Genomic DNA, 17,069 nt, shown 5'->3' on the forward strand with positions numbered 1-17,069 from the left:
GCTGCTGGTGGTCTGCCTGGCCGGCAACAGCAAAAACGAGCCCCCACAAGTCCTTTGACGATTCCTGTAGGCATGGAAGCCTACAGCAGTCATCAGAGACTCCCCCCCCTGCAATGGCTGGTCTATAGACCAGCAATTGCGTCCCAGCTGCCAGAGGCAGCTTCAGGGACAGGGGGAGAGGGTTCTTCGGTCTCCACATGAGTGTGGGGACCTGACACAACACCCCCCTGCTGCCTGATCGCTCCATGAGAGCGACAGTGCAGCGTTAACCCCTTCAATGCCACAATTGTGTATGACACATTCGTGGCATTGCAGGGGTTAACATTTGTCCCCACAAGCTTGGAGCTGTGCTCCAATGGAACATCAGCATTGAAAGTTTAAAAAAAAAAAAAAAAAAATCAAAAAAAGGGTGCTTCCAGGTCAAATGCTGTGAGTTTAGTAAGTGGGCAGATGATGTTCCGATCACTCCTGACCAACTGTTGGTTTTAAAAAAATCCTGGCTCCTAACTTTTTTAGCTGGCGCCTAGATTCACAACAAATTTGTCAAGCCCTGTTATAGTTGAACATGCTGTGTTTATTGCATTGTTAAAATGACTAACCAGCACATAAAGGATGTCTGACAGGCAACAAGGAGCGAAAATATGAACAATTACACACCACAAGAGAGATTTCCAGCTCCTTAGAGATGTCTGACTCCGCGCGATCTAAGATATCATCAATGTTACCTACAACTTCAGCACAGCCCACGGATGTGTTTGTCGTCAGATCAAAAAACTAAAGAAGAAAGCGGTAAAAATGTATTTGTAAACATATATATTGATTGGAATAGCTTGCATTTTCGGATTTGGCATATATACGGTAATGAGTAGATATGGAAAGAATATATACACGCGGTTATAAATATACACTATGTATAAATATTTTGTAAAGGCAGTGTTTCTACCGTGCACATGTTCATCAAAACAGATTACAGCTCATCTTTAAGCTACTATACCTCTTTGATGTTAAAGAACCATTTTGAAAGAACTCCCAATGAATTGTTGGTATTATCTCTGACAGAATCAAACTGCATCGTCTTGGCCTGTTTCCATTTAAAAAAATCATCAAACACTGCATCCAAGTCTTCGCAGTCACCAGAGGCTCCGTATGCAGCCGCAAGAGAAAGCAGCAACGCCTGCATGAAAGCAGAAAAACAGCACCGTGCATGAAATAAGAGATACCTCGGGAAAAGCAGGATGTGGAGAAAACTCATACTCCGTTATATGTAGCTGTGCCGTTCCATGCATAACTGCCTAATATTTCTTATGCATATCAAGAATGTACTTTTATTTTATTAACATCACACACACAATACTAAGATGTATAAAACCATTTCTCTTAATAACGGTCATGACAGGTTATTCGACACTTTACGTCTTCATGTCACGCCTTCTAACTGGGAACTGAAAACAGTAAAAAATATTGGTTTAACGAGGGAGGGGGGCATTAAAGAAATAGTCCAATATTTAAGAACAAACAACTAAATCCATATTTTGATTATCTCCTCTACCTTATTATTTTCCCTGGCAGGGTTGCCATTCAAGCTTCAACACGTAAACGTATCATCATCACACAACAGCGTGCCCTATTAAACCTTATATTTTTAAAAACTAGACACCCCAGGGTATTTCAAATGCTGGTATTTTAACTCTTTCCAAAGTTTGCAGTAGTATTTTTCGTGTGTTTTTCCCCACACACATTCTATCTCCGGTATGAATTTACAGCTCCTGGTATAATGTCGCTGTCAAACAACCTAATATGTGTTCAGCAGCATCTCCTGAGTACTGAGATACCCCCCATGCATGGGTTTGTTGGGTTGTTTGGGGGCTAAAAGGCCACATTTGGGACGTGTGCATTTATCAAATTGGAAATTAGACATGTGGTCATCCTTTCCCAGTGTTAATTGGGACATTGTTCAACCCGGCCAATTCAATTTACCCCATCCAATCATACATTTTTTAATAGTAGACACCCATGGGCATTTAACATGCCAGTATTTTAACTCTATGTGAGAATTGTTTGAAGATTTAGGACTTGCTCAAAAAAATAAACTTTATATTTTTTTGTATTAATGTATATATATTCCGGGCTTTTTTTTTATTTTATTTTTTTTTTACATTTTTTTGGAACTGGAAGGTTCCCCTCTTGGCGACATCAGTGGAGAATTATTTTTACATGTTATTTTTTTTTATTATTTTAATGATTAGAAAGCTGGGCTCCATTGACTTGCATGAGTGTCAAAACCTCTTGCAGTGACGTTAGTAACCGCTCTCCAGAGCTGTCACAGTGCGTCCTTTGAAGCTCTTCTAAAACGGGCATCCGCCGCCATACAGTGTATATGAGACATTGACGCCCCAGGGAGTGTCCAGACACAGACCTTGATGCCGATCTCAGTGTTGCTGAATGTCATGACATCGAGGCATTACAGCAACACTGTTTTCTACACCCATTTAACCCCTTCGCGACCTTTGCCGGTTCAGGACCGTCATGACATGAAGGTCACTAAATGACCTTTGACGGTCCTGAACCGTCAAAAAGTAAAATAAGCTTAGAAAGTGATCAACGATCACTTTCTTCGCTTAAACGGCGTTACTGTAATGCCTCGATGTCGAGGCATTCAGTAACGCCGAGATCGGCATCGGGGGCCATGTCTGGCCCCTCCCCGAGGCGTCAACAGCCGCCATACATTGTATGGCGGCGGACGCCCGTTTTGAAAGCGTTTAGGAGGCGATCAACGATCGCCTCCCAAACTTAAATGGTGTCGCTGGAATGCCTCGATCAGGACGCATCCAGCGACACCAAACACTTACCTCTGGGTGGGCTGTGACCGCTCCGGAGAGCGGTCACAGCCGCAGCTGCCGGTGTTCTTCGCCATCAACAAGATGGCGGCCGCCCTGTAAAAGAAACAAACAAGTTTTTAAAGTTCGCTAGATGGTCTAGAGAACTCTGGCTCCACTTGCAGGTTGAATACAGGTACTGCATTCAACCATGCAAGTCAATGGAGCCCAGCTTTCTAATCACAATGTGATTAGTAAAATATTAAAAAAAAAAAAAAATATGGAAAAAAAAATATGGAAAAAATTAAAAGTGCTAACATTTAAAAATAATTATGCAGTGATGTCACTAGATGAACCATCCAGCAAAATGTGTAAAAAAAATATAAAAAAAAAATATTAAAAAAATAAAATAAAAAAATAAAGTTTATTATTTTGAGCAAGTGCTAAAATTTCTCAAAAATCTCAACAAAGAGTTAAAATAAAAGCACTTCAAATACCCAAGGGGTGTCTAATATAAAAAAAATGGCTGATGGGGTAAATTGGAGTGGCAGAGCTCAAAGATAGGGCATAGGTACAGACTTTCCAAAATGGACAAAAAAAAGCGCACTTCCCAAATGTGGCATTTTAAATCTCAAACAACACGACAAACCCATGCATGTCGGGTATCACTGCACTCAGGAGATGTTCCTGAACACAAATTGGGGTGTTGTTTGACAGTGGCATATACCAGAACCTGTATATCTATAACTAAAGTACAATTTGTGTGAAAAAAAAATAAAAAAAAATTACTATTACAAAGTTTGACAAAGTGTAGTTGTATAATTGGTGCATGGAAAGGGTTAAAATAACAGCATTTGGAATACCCTGGTGTCTAGTTTTCAAAAATATATGGTTTGAATGGGTTAAATTGAGTTAACCGGCTTCAAAGATGTTCCAAAGAGGAGATGGAGGCAGAATGACCAGATTTGTTAAAAAAGATTTGGAAATCATAAAACGCTGCTTGTACTTATTGCCCTATAAATTACAAAAAACAGCAAAAAAACAAAAACATTGGGTATTTCTAAACTCAGGACAAGTAGTAGAATCTATTTAGCTAGTTTTTTTACTTGCTTTTTTAGGTGAGTAAAAGATTTTTCAAATAAAAGTCATAAAATGTGTTTTTTTTCAATTTTTCACCATGTTTTTTTTATTTTTTTTATAGTAAATAAGATGATACGGTCAAAATAATGGTATCTGAAGAAAGCCCATCTTGTCCTGAAAAAAACAATATATAACTTATGTGGGTACACTAAATGGGTGAGGAGAAAATTACAGCTGAACACAAGCACCACAAAAGTATTAAAACAGCCTCGGTCCCACAGGGTACAAAACGAAAAATGAGCCCGGTCCTTAAGGGGTTAAAGTCATGATACAATTGTCATTAACTGACCGCCGACTGTCGTCAAGGGGTTAATAGAGCTACTTTATTATTCATCGACAACAAAGTAAATACAGCTAATCAGATAGATCAGTAGAATACCTGTGTGACCTGTGCGGGGCATTTTGTAAATTGCACTGCATATACCGTATTTGCTCGATTATAAGACAAGGTTTTTTTCAGAGCTGCAGGGTGCCTCAATCCTCCTGTCTGGTAACCTCAGCTGCTGCCGGCACTTCCACTGGGGCTTCTATCACTGATCGCCGGCGAAAGCGCGGGCAGCAGCGGAGGTTGTCTACGCGCATCATGCACGTTCGCCAGCTGCCAGATAGGAGAGTTCCCTGCAGCGATGTGGATAATTCCCTTCTCTGGCAGCCTGCGAACGTCTGCTCGATGGACGCAGACAACCTCCACTACTGCTGGCACTTCCACTGGGGCTTCTATGATGGAGCAACGGCATCACATGACCTTCCAGTGCTCAGCCATAGAAGCCCCGGCAGAACTAACGCCGGCCTCCACCCGCTGCCCCCACCAGACACCAGGGAGTCAGAAGCACTGGTAAGTCGGGGGGGGGGGGGGTATATGGGGGCAAAGGGCTTTTCTGGGGGCAGATGTGCATAACTGGGGGGCAGGTTGGCAAATAAGAAATAAAAACAAAAACATTTTTTTCTCAATCATAGCTTTTATTAAATATGACAAAATAGTTTACATGAATATTTACTAGTAAAACTTCCTATAGAGTAGTCTTATATTCAGGATTAGGGCTGCAACAACTAATTGATAAAATCGATAATGAAAATCGTTGCCAACGAATTTCATTATCGATTAGTTGAATCGATTTTTATCGATTATAAAATGAGTGTTTTTTCAGAGCAAATGCTCTGAAAAATACCCCTCGTTTTATAATCAGTTTGTGACTCACAGCAGTTCCTACTTACAAGTCCCTCCCTGCAATCACTGCCGGAGAAAGAAAGGGGCGTGGCCACATGGCAGATTGGCTCCGCCCATTTCCTGTAGCATCCACATGGCTGTGACACTGATCTGAGTATAAAATTAATATTTGGGCTGCTGAAAGTTAGGGGAGGTGGAGGTTAATTTAGGGAAAGTTGTGGTTGATGGGGTCTTCAGGGTTAATTTAGGGGCAGTTATGGTTAATGGGGTCTTCTCTTCAGGATTAATTTAATGCTGAGGACTGAGGGTTAATTTAATAAGGTTAACTTAAGGTGCAGTTAGGTAAAGGGGGGGGCAAACTAAGTGGAATCTAAATCCTGGGGGCACTGAATATTAACCCTGTATTTATTTATAAAAGTATTGTGTCTGGAAATCTATGAGTGCATATCAGGGGGGTATACGGCATACCTGGGGAGGACGGAGTGACATATCAGGGAGGTATACGGCATACCCCACGGGATACATAAAGGCATACCCCACGGGGTACATAAGGCATACCCCACGGGGTACATAAGGCATTCCCCACGGGGTACATAAGGCATTCCCCACGGGGTACATAAGGCATTCCCCACGGGGTACATAAGGCATACCCCACGGGGTACATAAGGCATACCCCACGGGGTACATAAGGCTTACCCCACGGGGTATATAAGGCATATGTGGGGGCGGGCAGTGTGGCAAGCCTGGGGGGGCAGTGTGGCAAGCCTGGGCTCAAATGTGCATAACTGGGGGGCAGGTTGGAAAATAAAAACAAAGTTTTTTATTCTGCCATTTGTTTTTAACATCCTACGTTACTTTATTAAATTATTTTAAATAAATTAAACATTTAAATTTTTTTATCCGATTAATCGAAAAAATAATTGGCCAACTAATAGATTATGAAAATAATCGTTAGTTGCAGCCCTATTCAGGATTTTTCTTTTTTTCCTAAACTAATATTCAGATTTTGGGGGTGGTCTTATAATCAAGCAAATACGGTATGTTTCATATCCCTTGTATAGTAGAAGTATTATTAAACACTCATCTACAGACACCAGACAAGCCAGAAGGCTTGCTTTTCCCTCAGAAATCTCATGGTGCTTTCACAACCACAAGGGATTCTGGGTAGGCACATGCAAATAAGGTTAACAATTATCACCTTTGCCTCTATATCCACTTAAAAATACTAAATCTAATAAACTTTTAAGAGATACAGATTTCATGGGCATTTGTCAAATACAAATTACAAGATAAAAATATATATAATTTGTGAAATGGACATCATGGTTGTACCTGTAACTTTGCTCTGCGGGCTTCGAGAGGCAACTCATCAACCTCAAGAATAAAAGTGGCAACAGAGGAGTGCAGAGTTTGCTGTATTTGGTCTCTGATGGTTGTAAGCGCATCTAACTTGTCCTGTAAACAAGAGGTTAGAAAAGTCATGGAAAAAATATATATAAAAATACATTTTAAAAAATTTCAAAAAAAGATAATTGATGGATAAAAACACTTCACTAAATACATTCAGGGAGTGATGGGGAAACCACACTAAAATTTGAGACAACGAGGCATTAAAGCATCACCGTCTGAGCGCAGAAAGTGATCATAAGCTTGTTTAATGCCAGGCACGTCACTGGTCATTTAAGGACCATTTTTGTGTGACATGCCTGGCCCGTCATAGGTCGTTAAGGGGTTAATTAGCAACTTTGGTACTTTTAATTCTTCACTGTGAAAACCTAATCCTTGTCATGCATATACGTTAATATTCCATCAGATTTTTAGGAAAGGATACAGAATAGCCATAACCTATAAACAAGAACACTTCACCCTGCCCCCACAGAACAAAAACAGACATGGCCAGCTCAGTTTAGGACAGAATATATATACATATATTAAAAAAAGAGCCAGCATACTCTCGGTCCATTTTCTACACTAATTTACTGACAACCTACATATCTTACCACATCTGAGCAGCACCTGATGTTCTCCTGTGCCAAGTTGTATTCAGTCCAGTCTCTCTCTAGTTGATTTAGAGAGGTCAGGGCAGACAGCCTTTCTGTGGTTACAACACTAACGGCCTCAAGAAGATCATCAGCAATATTTATGTTTTCATTTTCACGCCTAATCACCACAAGGCAAAATAGTTAAATGACTTATGCAGCCGTAGGGACACAATAATAGAGATGAAGCATGCACACATGACAGTGATGTTTTTTTATGAAATATCAAATATGGAACACAACAATGGGATCTTATTTATAATAGCCCTGTATATATGGGCAATTAACTTCTTTATTGAGGGTGTTGTGTGGCTTTCAGCATTTTTACACTGATTCTCCTTTGTAATTTTTCGTGTAACCCACACAAATTGATTTTTCAAGGACACAGCTTCCTTTGATACTAGATGCATAGTCCAACGTTTACAAGGAATACATTAAAATCAAAATATTTGAAAGAAACACACACTTTTACTAATATTTAACTATGAAAATATTCCCCCAAATCAGTTCAGTTGATCAAAATACCACAAAATATATACAGGACACAAAACTGAACATGCCCATTTCCTTTTACAATTTTGAAGTTTTATTTTGTGAGGCCTATGCCTCATTTGGGACTGTTTAGCAGCCCACTAGGTCAAAATACCCCAACAAAAGCATTTATTTTATGACAACCCAGGGTATTTTACTTGGAACATTTGGGCACTTATCCTGCAATCAGCTGGTCATCAATCCCTGGCAAAGGGAGTCGTAATGTTCATTTGTTACTTTTTTCAACCAAACTTTTCATGTTTTTTAGGATTGTTTGCACAGATTAAATGCAACTGCAGAAAAATTATATATTCCGTTGCATCTCTAGATTACAGAAATACAGAACACACAGGTTTTTGTATATTTCTTTTTAAATCTAGAGGGCACACTACATGACACATTTCACTGCGTAGCAGCACACAGAACAGGACAAAGTAGACACAGAAAAAAAAAAGGGTTAACCGCTAATACACTATACCAGGGGCGTCCAACCTGCGGCCCTTCAGCTGCTGCAGGACTACATCTCCCATCCTCCTCAGCCAGCCCCTTAGCTGAAAGAGCAATATGGTAGTCCTGCAGCAGCTGGAGGGCTGCAGGTTGGATGCCCCTGCACTACACAAACACAGTTTAGATAAAAAGATACATTTTACAAATATGCCAGCCTGGTGCATCTCATTGTGCTCCACAGCTCCCATTACCCTTATTTGTTTGGCTGGAAGTGGGTTTAGGGTATTTTTTTTCTTATTTTTATTCTTAGCATTTTGTGATTTATGTGCATGTGAGGGGGGGCAGTGCAACTATGTCTGATGCTCTGCACTACAGCAGGGATCTCAGCCAGCTATCTAACAATGACCGATAAACAGCATTCACTACACATGAATGGAGCATCGCGTTCACTGAGAATGCAATGCCCCATTCAAAATTCAAGTCTAGCTTAATCGTGCAAAACTTTGGGCATGGGGAGCGTTAATGGCAGTTTAACTCGCACGGGAACCGTCAGGTAACGGTGTGCACGGAACGCACACTGCGACTTTCTACATGACGTCCCATGCGGTCACAATAGGTTTTTAGGCCGCTTTTTTCATGACAGCATGAACGTTTGAATGAAATCAAACAGGTTAAGACACTGTATACACAAAGAGCCTAATTTCTTTACTGTCCTTTCATAATCCGCTACCATATATTTGTTAAAGTACCTTTTTGAACTATACATCCAGAAAATTTGCCAATGCTTTTTATTGAAAGATCAGAGTGAAATAGACAGAGCAAAGCATCAGCTGTTGCGCCTGAGAAGGGAGAAGGCCCTACCTCACATTTTTAAGTATCTCAATCTTGGAAGTTAAAATGTTCAATTTGTTTCCTACAGCAGACTGCAGACTCTTTTCCAAATTACGAATAGCTTCTTGCGATAACGCCTTCTCTTTCTGTAACACAATTAAGTACAGTAATAAGCAACATCCCATTTTTAATTTCATAAATTTTAAATACACAGTGTCCTATCTACCCAAAATGTGCAGAGGCACATCGCAGGTGACACTGTACAGCGGTATTATGTTCATGAAATGGTGCATTTTAAAACAGAATGCAGTAAATATAGCAAGTACTAAAATTAAGTCGATATCAACTATCCAGGCATCAGAAAGCAGGTTAAGGAGGTACAAATCGCCACTCACAATATGGCGGCCGTCCTGTAAAAAAAAAAAAAAAAAAAAAGGTTGGAAAAGTTTGCCAGAGGGTCTCCAGACCCTCTAGAGAACTCTGGCTCCACTTGCAGGTTGAATACAGGTACTGCATTCAACCATGCAAGTCAATGGAGCCCAGCTTTATAATCACCATCTGCTTATTTCTAGTTGTGCTCAAAAAGACTTGAAGACAACAGCTAAATGTGGTATACTCTACTACACAGCTCAGCTATTCTTGAATTTTACATGTATCCATCCCTGTCTACAGTACATAAGAGGACAAGGATATAGTACATTCACTGTCGGGTGTTACACTTGATACACCTCACTGACATTTTTTATATATCAAGAGGGTCACATCCACATTTTACATATTACCCAATATTAACAATTTACTAATGCTACTGGTTAAAGGGGTTTGGCGGTAGCAATTTTGTTTACATATACATATATATATATATATATATATATATATATATATATATATATATATACACACATACATACATTACTTGTAATGGTAGGGCTAGGGGATATCGGGCCAGGTTTAAAAAAAAAAAAGCATCCTGGTGCCATGTGTTCTCCAGGTAAGCGACACACACACACCTGGCCATCCACGTGATGTACAAGAAAGCTTAATTCATCAGAGCAGGCCACCTTTTGCTCCATGGTCCAGCTCTTATGCTCACGTGCCCATCGTAGGAACTTTCCGCAGTGGACAGGGGTCAGTATGGGCATCCTTACTGGTCTGCCCACTGTATGCTTGCGACAAGCGCTGTTACACATGATCAATTAGTAATAATGTAATAAAAGAAGAAAAAAAAGACTAGAACAGAACAGTTTGCTAAAACAAAAAGTTTGCGTTGCTCATAATTTGTTTTTGTTTGTTTCATGCTGCAGCCTACAAAGTTTACCAACAAACCTCAGATTGCAGGGCACCCTGCTGTATCTGGATTTCTAGCTCATTAACCTTCTGCAATAAAACTTCTTTCGCGGATTTCAGCTGCTTATTCTCATCCAAAAGGTTTTGGTTGCTTTTCATTCCATTCCCAATGGTTTTATCAGGAAAATTCTTTGACCTGTTCAAAATAAGGCAAAATGTTAATAAATATTGCATTCCACCACCTACTCACAAGCATTTACAAATACCTCACTGATGGTGAATTGTTGCTGCATAAATTTTCCTTCTGCAAGTCGGACGCTTTCTGGTCCACGAAGGAGTTTGCGAACACTGGAAAGGATTTCGGCTCCCTCATAGGCGGCTTCTCCAACTTTCTGCTTCGCCACGGAAAGCGTATATTTACATTACTCTGTGGACTATCTGTGAACTCTTCCACACTGTTCATTATTTTACATTTCTCTGCAAATCCCTTTTTGGCAACTTCTTCCCCAATATCAAGATTTTCATGCACAACGTGGACAATTACAGTGCCGTCTTTGTAGGCTGCTTTTTGCTGGACAGAGATTCGCTTGTCAGCTATGAGACTGGATAGAAATTTAATTCCCTGAGGACAAAAAAGAAAAAAAATTCACCTTTACAACAGAACACTCACCTTTCACTATAGCTCACTATACAATTTTATCGGAAAGTGAAAGCGTTTAAGAACAGCAGCAACTCAAAGAGCAAGACCACAAAGTCCCGAGGCGCATGGTGCGTAAAAGACCCCAACGCTCTGCTGCTTCAATAGCTGAAGAGTTCCAAATTTCCATTGGCATTAATATCAGAATCTCGCTTGGCAGTGTGATGAGCGAGTCTGGGTTTAGAGGATGCCAGGAGAATGTTACGTGTCTGACTACATTGTGCCAACCGTCCCTGTGGGTGTAATGGCCAGGTATCCCCAATTCTTATGTCCATATAGTGCATAAATATCTCCCTTGGTAATATGTCAGTTTATGAGGTTGTCAGCCAAATACAGATAGAGCAAAAACTACAAAAAAACAAACAAAAAAAAACTTTCCCAACCTGCTTCTGGCATTTAAAGGGTTAAATATTATCTTTTCTATGTACATGAGGGTTAATATAACAGAACAGAAATAATGTTACTGTCCACCTGTTCTATATCTGTGCTCGTTTGAAGCTGCAGACCCCAGAGTCTGTATTTCTGTGCAATAGGTGCAAACTTGAAGTCTCCTGGAAGTTCAACAATGCTGGATCTATTTAAAACTTCTGAATTTCCGTAATCAATATATGTCACTGCGCACTAATAGTAAAAACAAAGGAAAACAATCTGTTAAATTCCATATTCTTTACCAGGCCTTCTCTCATCTAAGGTGATGCTTCACCATCATAAGTTCCCCTTAATTTAAAATGTATTTTATACATATTATATAGCAACGCAAGTGCCCGCTCCTGCCACGTGAGCGCCCGCTCCCAATCCCGATGCAGTCCTCTTGCAGGGACCTCACACATTGAAAATACTGCACACAGTTTTAAAACGATACGACCCAAATAAAAATGAAGAGTTGATCCCATACCGTTCCCTGTGCAGAAGTCTAATTGTAAACCACGTAAAAGCAGATTAAATTACAATTAACGGTTCTTGGCAGTAAAAATGATACTAGCAGAGGCAAAAGCAAAATAGCACTTTTTGGCATTAAGTGGGTAATTACATAGCTTATGTGCTCTAGTCTTACCTGATCATCATTAACCACATGCTGCACCTTACATCGGTACCAGCACTTATCAGCTGAAAACAAGCCTGCATAAATCTGTGTGTTTAAAGACAAAAAACACATGATAGCATCTTCATTAGAGACATTTCATCCTTTCTTTATTCTAAAATGAAGTACGGAACACAATCAAAAAAAAAAAAAAAAAAGGTTTCATATTTTTGGAATTAACCTGAATATATAAGACAACTAACCTACCACCAAAATATACATTTCTATAACTTTATGGGAGATTTAGGATAAAGGGTGGTATTTTGGTTGGCAGCTTACGTTCTTCCCATGGGCTAAAGCTCTCCTCCTCACTTATCACCTATTCCCGACTACAAGATTTCACAAGGCTGCCCCATATCTCTGGAATCTACTCCTAAGGAACCTTCAGCATTCACCCTCCCTCCCAACATTCAAGGAACATCTCAAAACTCACTTCTTCAAAGTCGCTGCACCATCGTAGCTGCTAGGACTTCCTTGTGACTGATACAATCCCCCCACTACCTCTCACCCTTTTCTCTGTGCCTTATGTTTGTCACCCCATTCCCTCAAGATTGTAAGCTTACGAGCCGGGCTCTCTTCACCTAATGTCTCGGTTTGTCTTAGTCTGTCAATTCTCGTCTTGTCACACCCATTGAATTTATGTATTGTATTAAGCGCTGTGTAAATTGTTGGCGCTATATAAATAAAAGATAATAATAGCAGCTTGAATTTTAGAGTGAATCAGAAAGGAACAGACCTCACCTGCATCAATACCACAAATACGAGCCAAAAAAAAGGTCAGGTGGGTGCGAGGGCAGATATTAGCTGGCAGCTTCCTGGGGTCCTTGCAGTCTTAGGAGCAGCATTGCTGGTAACCAATAACTGTAGCCCAATACTAATAACATGAACGCCGGCTGTTTATTTTATAATTCACAAGCCCAAAGATAACCATTAATTTACAGAGAACCAACAATTTGCTTTTCAGTGTGTACGGGCATGAAGAGATACATTATATTGCATGGATAAATACGTTACGAATGAAAACACGGACATACTAGGTGGGCCGAACGGTTATTATCCGTCAAATTCTATGTAAAAACTAAATGTTGGTGTCTTTTCTGTTATTTTATATAATTACTATTTTAAAAACTTTACCTTATCGCGATCAGGAATTCCAAATACAGCGCTCGTTGACAGACACGCTTTGGCCAAAGAGTTACTCAGTCTAGAAATGTCATGGATTCTACTCAGCGGCTTTAAAAAAAAAAAAAGAAATAAAGGATGAAAACTATTTTCTGGATACTATTTGACTAACAGATTAAAAATAGTTGTGACAAATACAACCTCAAATTAACACTTCTAAAAATACTAAACATCATGAATCAAATTAAAGGGACAGTTTAGTGCCATTAACACCCGCACAACAGAAGAAAGCATATGAAAGTGAAATGTAATATTTAACGAATTACATTTCTTGCCCGTGATTGAAGCAGTTGGTCTGTGGAAGAAAAGCATTGAAAGCAATGGGAGGACTTTCCTCACCGGTCTGAAGGAAGAAGGGTTGGGTTGAACACATCTCATGCAAGGCATTTTGCTGGGTTTTTAAAAGGGGACAAATGCATGAGGGGGTTGAAGAACCCCCCCTCAAAAAAAAACCATTTTAAAACTAAAATGCAAGAGTATAGTAGACATGCATACTTCTACACAAAATGTATGTAAACGTAAGGTAGAAAGTAACACTCGGACACAGAGCTGGATGCTGCAGGTTCTATATGCTCATAATAATAGCGAGCACCTGGGTGCTGTAGCAGAGGGACCCCGTAGAAGAAACAGGCATTTAGCCTGGTTCTAAATTGTCTGATGGTTATCCACCTCATCATTCCATAGTTACAGCTGGTGTATTTTGCGCTTTTTAGTAAAAAACAAAAAAACAAAACACTATAGGAACAAAAGAATGTGGATACCTGACCATCACACCTATATGAGATTGTTGGACACCTCAATACAAAATCATAGACATTAATGTGGGGTTAGTCCAGGAATGTTTTCAACAAGATGTAAGTGTCTGGGGGACTCTGAAAAACAGCCTCACCCCATTTCCCCTCCTACACCAAACTTTACAGCAGGCCCTACGCATTGCGGTAGTTGGTGTTTTCCTGGCATCCACCAAACCCAGATTCATCCATCAGACTTCCAGATAGTGAAGCATGATTCCTTACTCCAGAGAACACGGTCACACCGCTCCAGAGTACAGAGTAGGGCTGCAACTAACGATTATTTTCATAATCAATTAGTTGACAGATTATTTTTTCAATTAATCAATTAAGCGGATAAAAAATGTACATTTTTCGTTTATTTGAAATTATTTAATGAACAAACTGGATGTTAAAACCAAACAGCATAAAAAACTTTGAGAAAAATGCATTTGTTTTTATTTCCCAACCTGTCCCCTACTAGTGTTAAATGGCAGAGTGCTCTATGAAATGCCTTTTAACCCCCTTAATGCCACTCTGCCTCCAGAAATGCTTTTTAACCCTCTATACGCCACTCTGCCTCCTGAAATGCCTTTTAACCACCTAAATGCCAGAGTGGCATATAGGGGTATAAGGCATTTCTGGAGGCATAGTGGCACATAGGGGAGTCAAAAAGCATATCATGGGGCACAGTGGCATATAGAGGGTTAAAAGGCATATCATGGGGCACAGTGGTATTTAGAGGGTTAAAAGGCATTTCTAGGGCAGAGTGGCAAGCCTGGGGGCAGGTTCATAATGAATCATAACTTTTATATAAAAAAAATAAAATTGTTTACATCGTTTACATGAATCAACATTTACTGGTAAAACCTTTTTCCTATAGGGTCGTCTTATATTCAAGCTTTTTCTTTTTTTTCCTAAATTAATATTCAGATTTTGGGGGGAGGTCGTCTTATAAGCAGGGTCGTCTTATAATCGAGCAAATACGATTAACAAAATACCTGTGCAAAAAATGTCACGGCATCCTCCACGTGAGATACATATACACTCTCCACTGCAGGATACAAAAGGGAAGAATTAAGTATTTTTATACCGGGTAAAATTACCAGTTTTAAATGAAACATTAATTTAGTACCTTTGTTGAATGCTGGCTCCACATCCATGTTTAAATTCTTTAGGGGGAAAAAAACAGCAGAGGTAAATACCGAGGTACAAGCGCAACGTCGACATAACATTTAACATCTGAACTGTAAAACACGCATTGTATAGAATGTGCAATCGTCGACGGTCAGCATCCCACATGTCCCAAAGAGAGCCAGTCTATGCAAAGTTTACCACAAGATTGACAAAGAAAGTTCATCCAAGTATCCTCAAAATACATATCTATTTAAGTTTTGTCTTCTTTCACTCATTTCAGAATTTAACAGGTATTGCAGCTTGCCCTGGATCATGGGATATGTATTCAGGAATACATATCCCATGGACCGAGAAAATATTTTAGGGGCCAGGAAGGGAGACATCCACAGAAACATAAGCGTTAGATGGCGGCAGTAACTTCTTTGGCCAGCCTTCACACCAATTGTTTAGTTTTACTCTAAAGATGGATTTTCAACAATAGAGTCACAACAAAAGCGAGCATATATTAAACTTACACTCAGGTATATGACAGACCGCTGCAGAACCAAGTTTCAAACGGCTCTTCTACAGCAGGACTAAGCAGCATAGCCACAAGCAGCTCATCAGGAAGAGGAGCGAGTGAGCCAGAGCATCTTTGGGGTCTACTCACCAAAATTGGGAATTGAATTGCTTCACTTTACTACTCACAGTGAAAGTGCCAAGTTTCTACCAGAAAGGCAGAGTTGGCCCTGCATTGTGTATAAGTTAGTGGAAAGAAAGATCACGTGGCCCATCTTATAGCGAATAGCTGAAATACTTTAATGGGATTTTGGCCAATTTAATTTGCCCCAAAACAAATCAAAAAAAGGCTCCTTCTACCTTTGTGTTTCGTAAATAAAGCTAAAAAAATAAATAAAACCGATCGTAAGCAACCAGTGTATTCAGGTAAGTATGCCAACTATACTGAAACTATACTTGCGGATCTGGTTTACTTTCTATAAACCGAGTAGTTTTAACAAATCGTACCAGACTGTACTAGTGGATGTCAGAGAGTTGGATTAAGCCCATCTTTAATGGATAACCGAACTACCATTTCTTTACAGATTTCTGTAGATTTTATGATATTCTTGATTGTAAGCTCAGTTGACCTTCGTCTTAGGGGTGCAGTACGCCACTGTACAGAGCTGTAGAATAAGATGGCGCTATATATAATTTAACAATAATCACACGTGAGCAAACCCAGTACGCGACAAGAACCTGATGACTGTATGTAAGAAGCATTATAAATGCACTTCCCAACAGGTCAGTTTGTTCAAGAACGTTTGCATATCCAGGCACTGCAGACCAATTTCCAACTGCCTGGTAAACATGCCTTACCCAAAGCGGAGTCGGCCCCCTGCCTTTACCTTACGCAGTTTGCTGCTTCGACCACACTGCCGAATGTTCACGCAGATATTCTCTCTGGGGTTTATTCACTAAAAGGGAGAGTCTACACAAGAGTTGTGGTCTCCATTTATAATAAAGGCCAATAAAGCGCGAGACAATGTCTAGGGCCGGACGAGCTCTTTCTGCAGCTGGAACTTCATAATCTATTGTGCAGTCAATGCGCTGAAACAGAAATCCCTCCATGAATTCTCTTTTGTGAATAAACACACCGCAGAGGGAATAAGCCAACCCTATGGACAGTTTGGTGTCTGTCTGTCTGTCTGTACCATTAACAGATGAGAATTCAAATAATATGTGTTCCATCTATTCTTCAAACGGTTTCTCAGCTATGAATTGGGGATCTGGTCGCACAAAACGCATGCAGCAAATGCAATCAGCCCACAGAGACTCTGTCTGCACTTTGAAGCAGTTGGATGAAGGGACGAGATGTTTTATCATTAACACAACATAATTGGGACAATAAGAAAATAGAGATCACTAGCCTGTTCTGTGCAGGACTGTCTAACCGCCATTTTTAT

General features: G+C 40.0%; 1 protein-coding gene across 1 annotated transcript in view; it reads right to left on the reverse strand.

Annotated features, from left to right (window-relative positions):
• Positions 1–15,291, reverse strand: part of LOC149300832 (serine/threonine-protein kinase 31-like) — a 31,469-nt gene extending 16,178 nt beyond the window's left edge. Inside the window, exons 1-13 of the mRNA XM_089484818.1 lie at positions 15,195–15,291; positions 14,991–15,043; positions 13,172–13,270; positions 12,011–12,085; positions 11,428–11,577; positions 10,526–10,881; positions 10,299–10,455; positions 9,299–9,382; positions 9,003–9,118; positions 7,125–7,284; positions 6,457–6,579; positions 995–1,174; positions 658–774 (exon numbers count right to left, since the gene is read on the reverse strand). Coding sequence (XP_089340944.1) covers positions 658–774; positions 995–1,174; positions 6,457–6,579; positions 7,125–7,284; positions 9,003–9,118; positions 9,299–9,382; positions 10,299–10,455; positions 10,526–10,881; positions 11,428–11,577; positions 12,011–12,085; positions 13,172–13,270; positions 14,991–15,043; positions 15,195–15,291 — 1,767 coding nt within the window. The remainder of the gene's footprint in view (positions 1–657; positions 775–994; positions 1,175–6,456; positions 6,580–7,124; positions 7,285–9,002; positions 9,119–9,298; positions 9,383–10,298; positions 10,456–10,525; positions 10,882–11,427; positions 11,578–12,010; positions 12,086–13,171; positions 13,271–14,990; positions 15,044–15,194) is intronic.
• Between the last annotated feature and the right edge of the window lie 1,778 nt (positions 15,292–17,069).

Source organism: Sceloporus occidentalis, unplaced genomic scaffold (genome assembly GCF_023333645.1).
Source record: "Sceloporus occidentalis isolate IW3139 unplaced genomic scaffold, rSceOcc1.0.p SCAF_23, whole genome shotgun sequence".
NCBI lineage: Eukaryota > Metazoa > Chordata > Lepidosauria > Squamata > Phrynosomatidae > Sceloporus > Sceloporus occidentalis.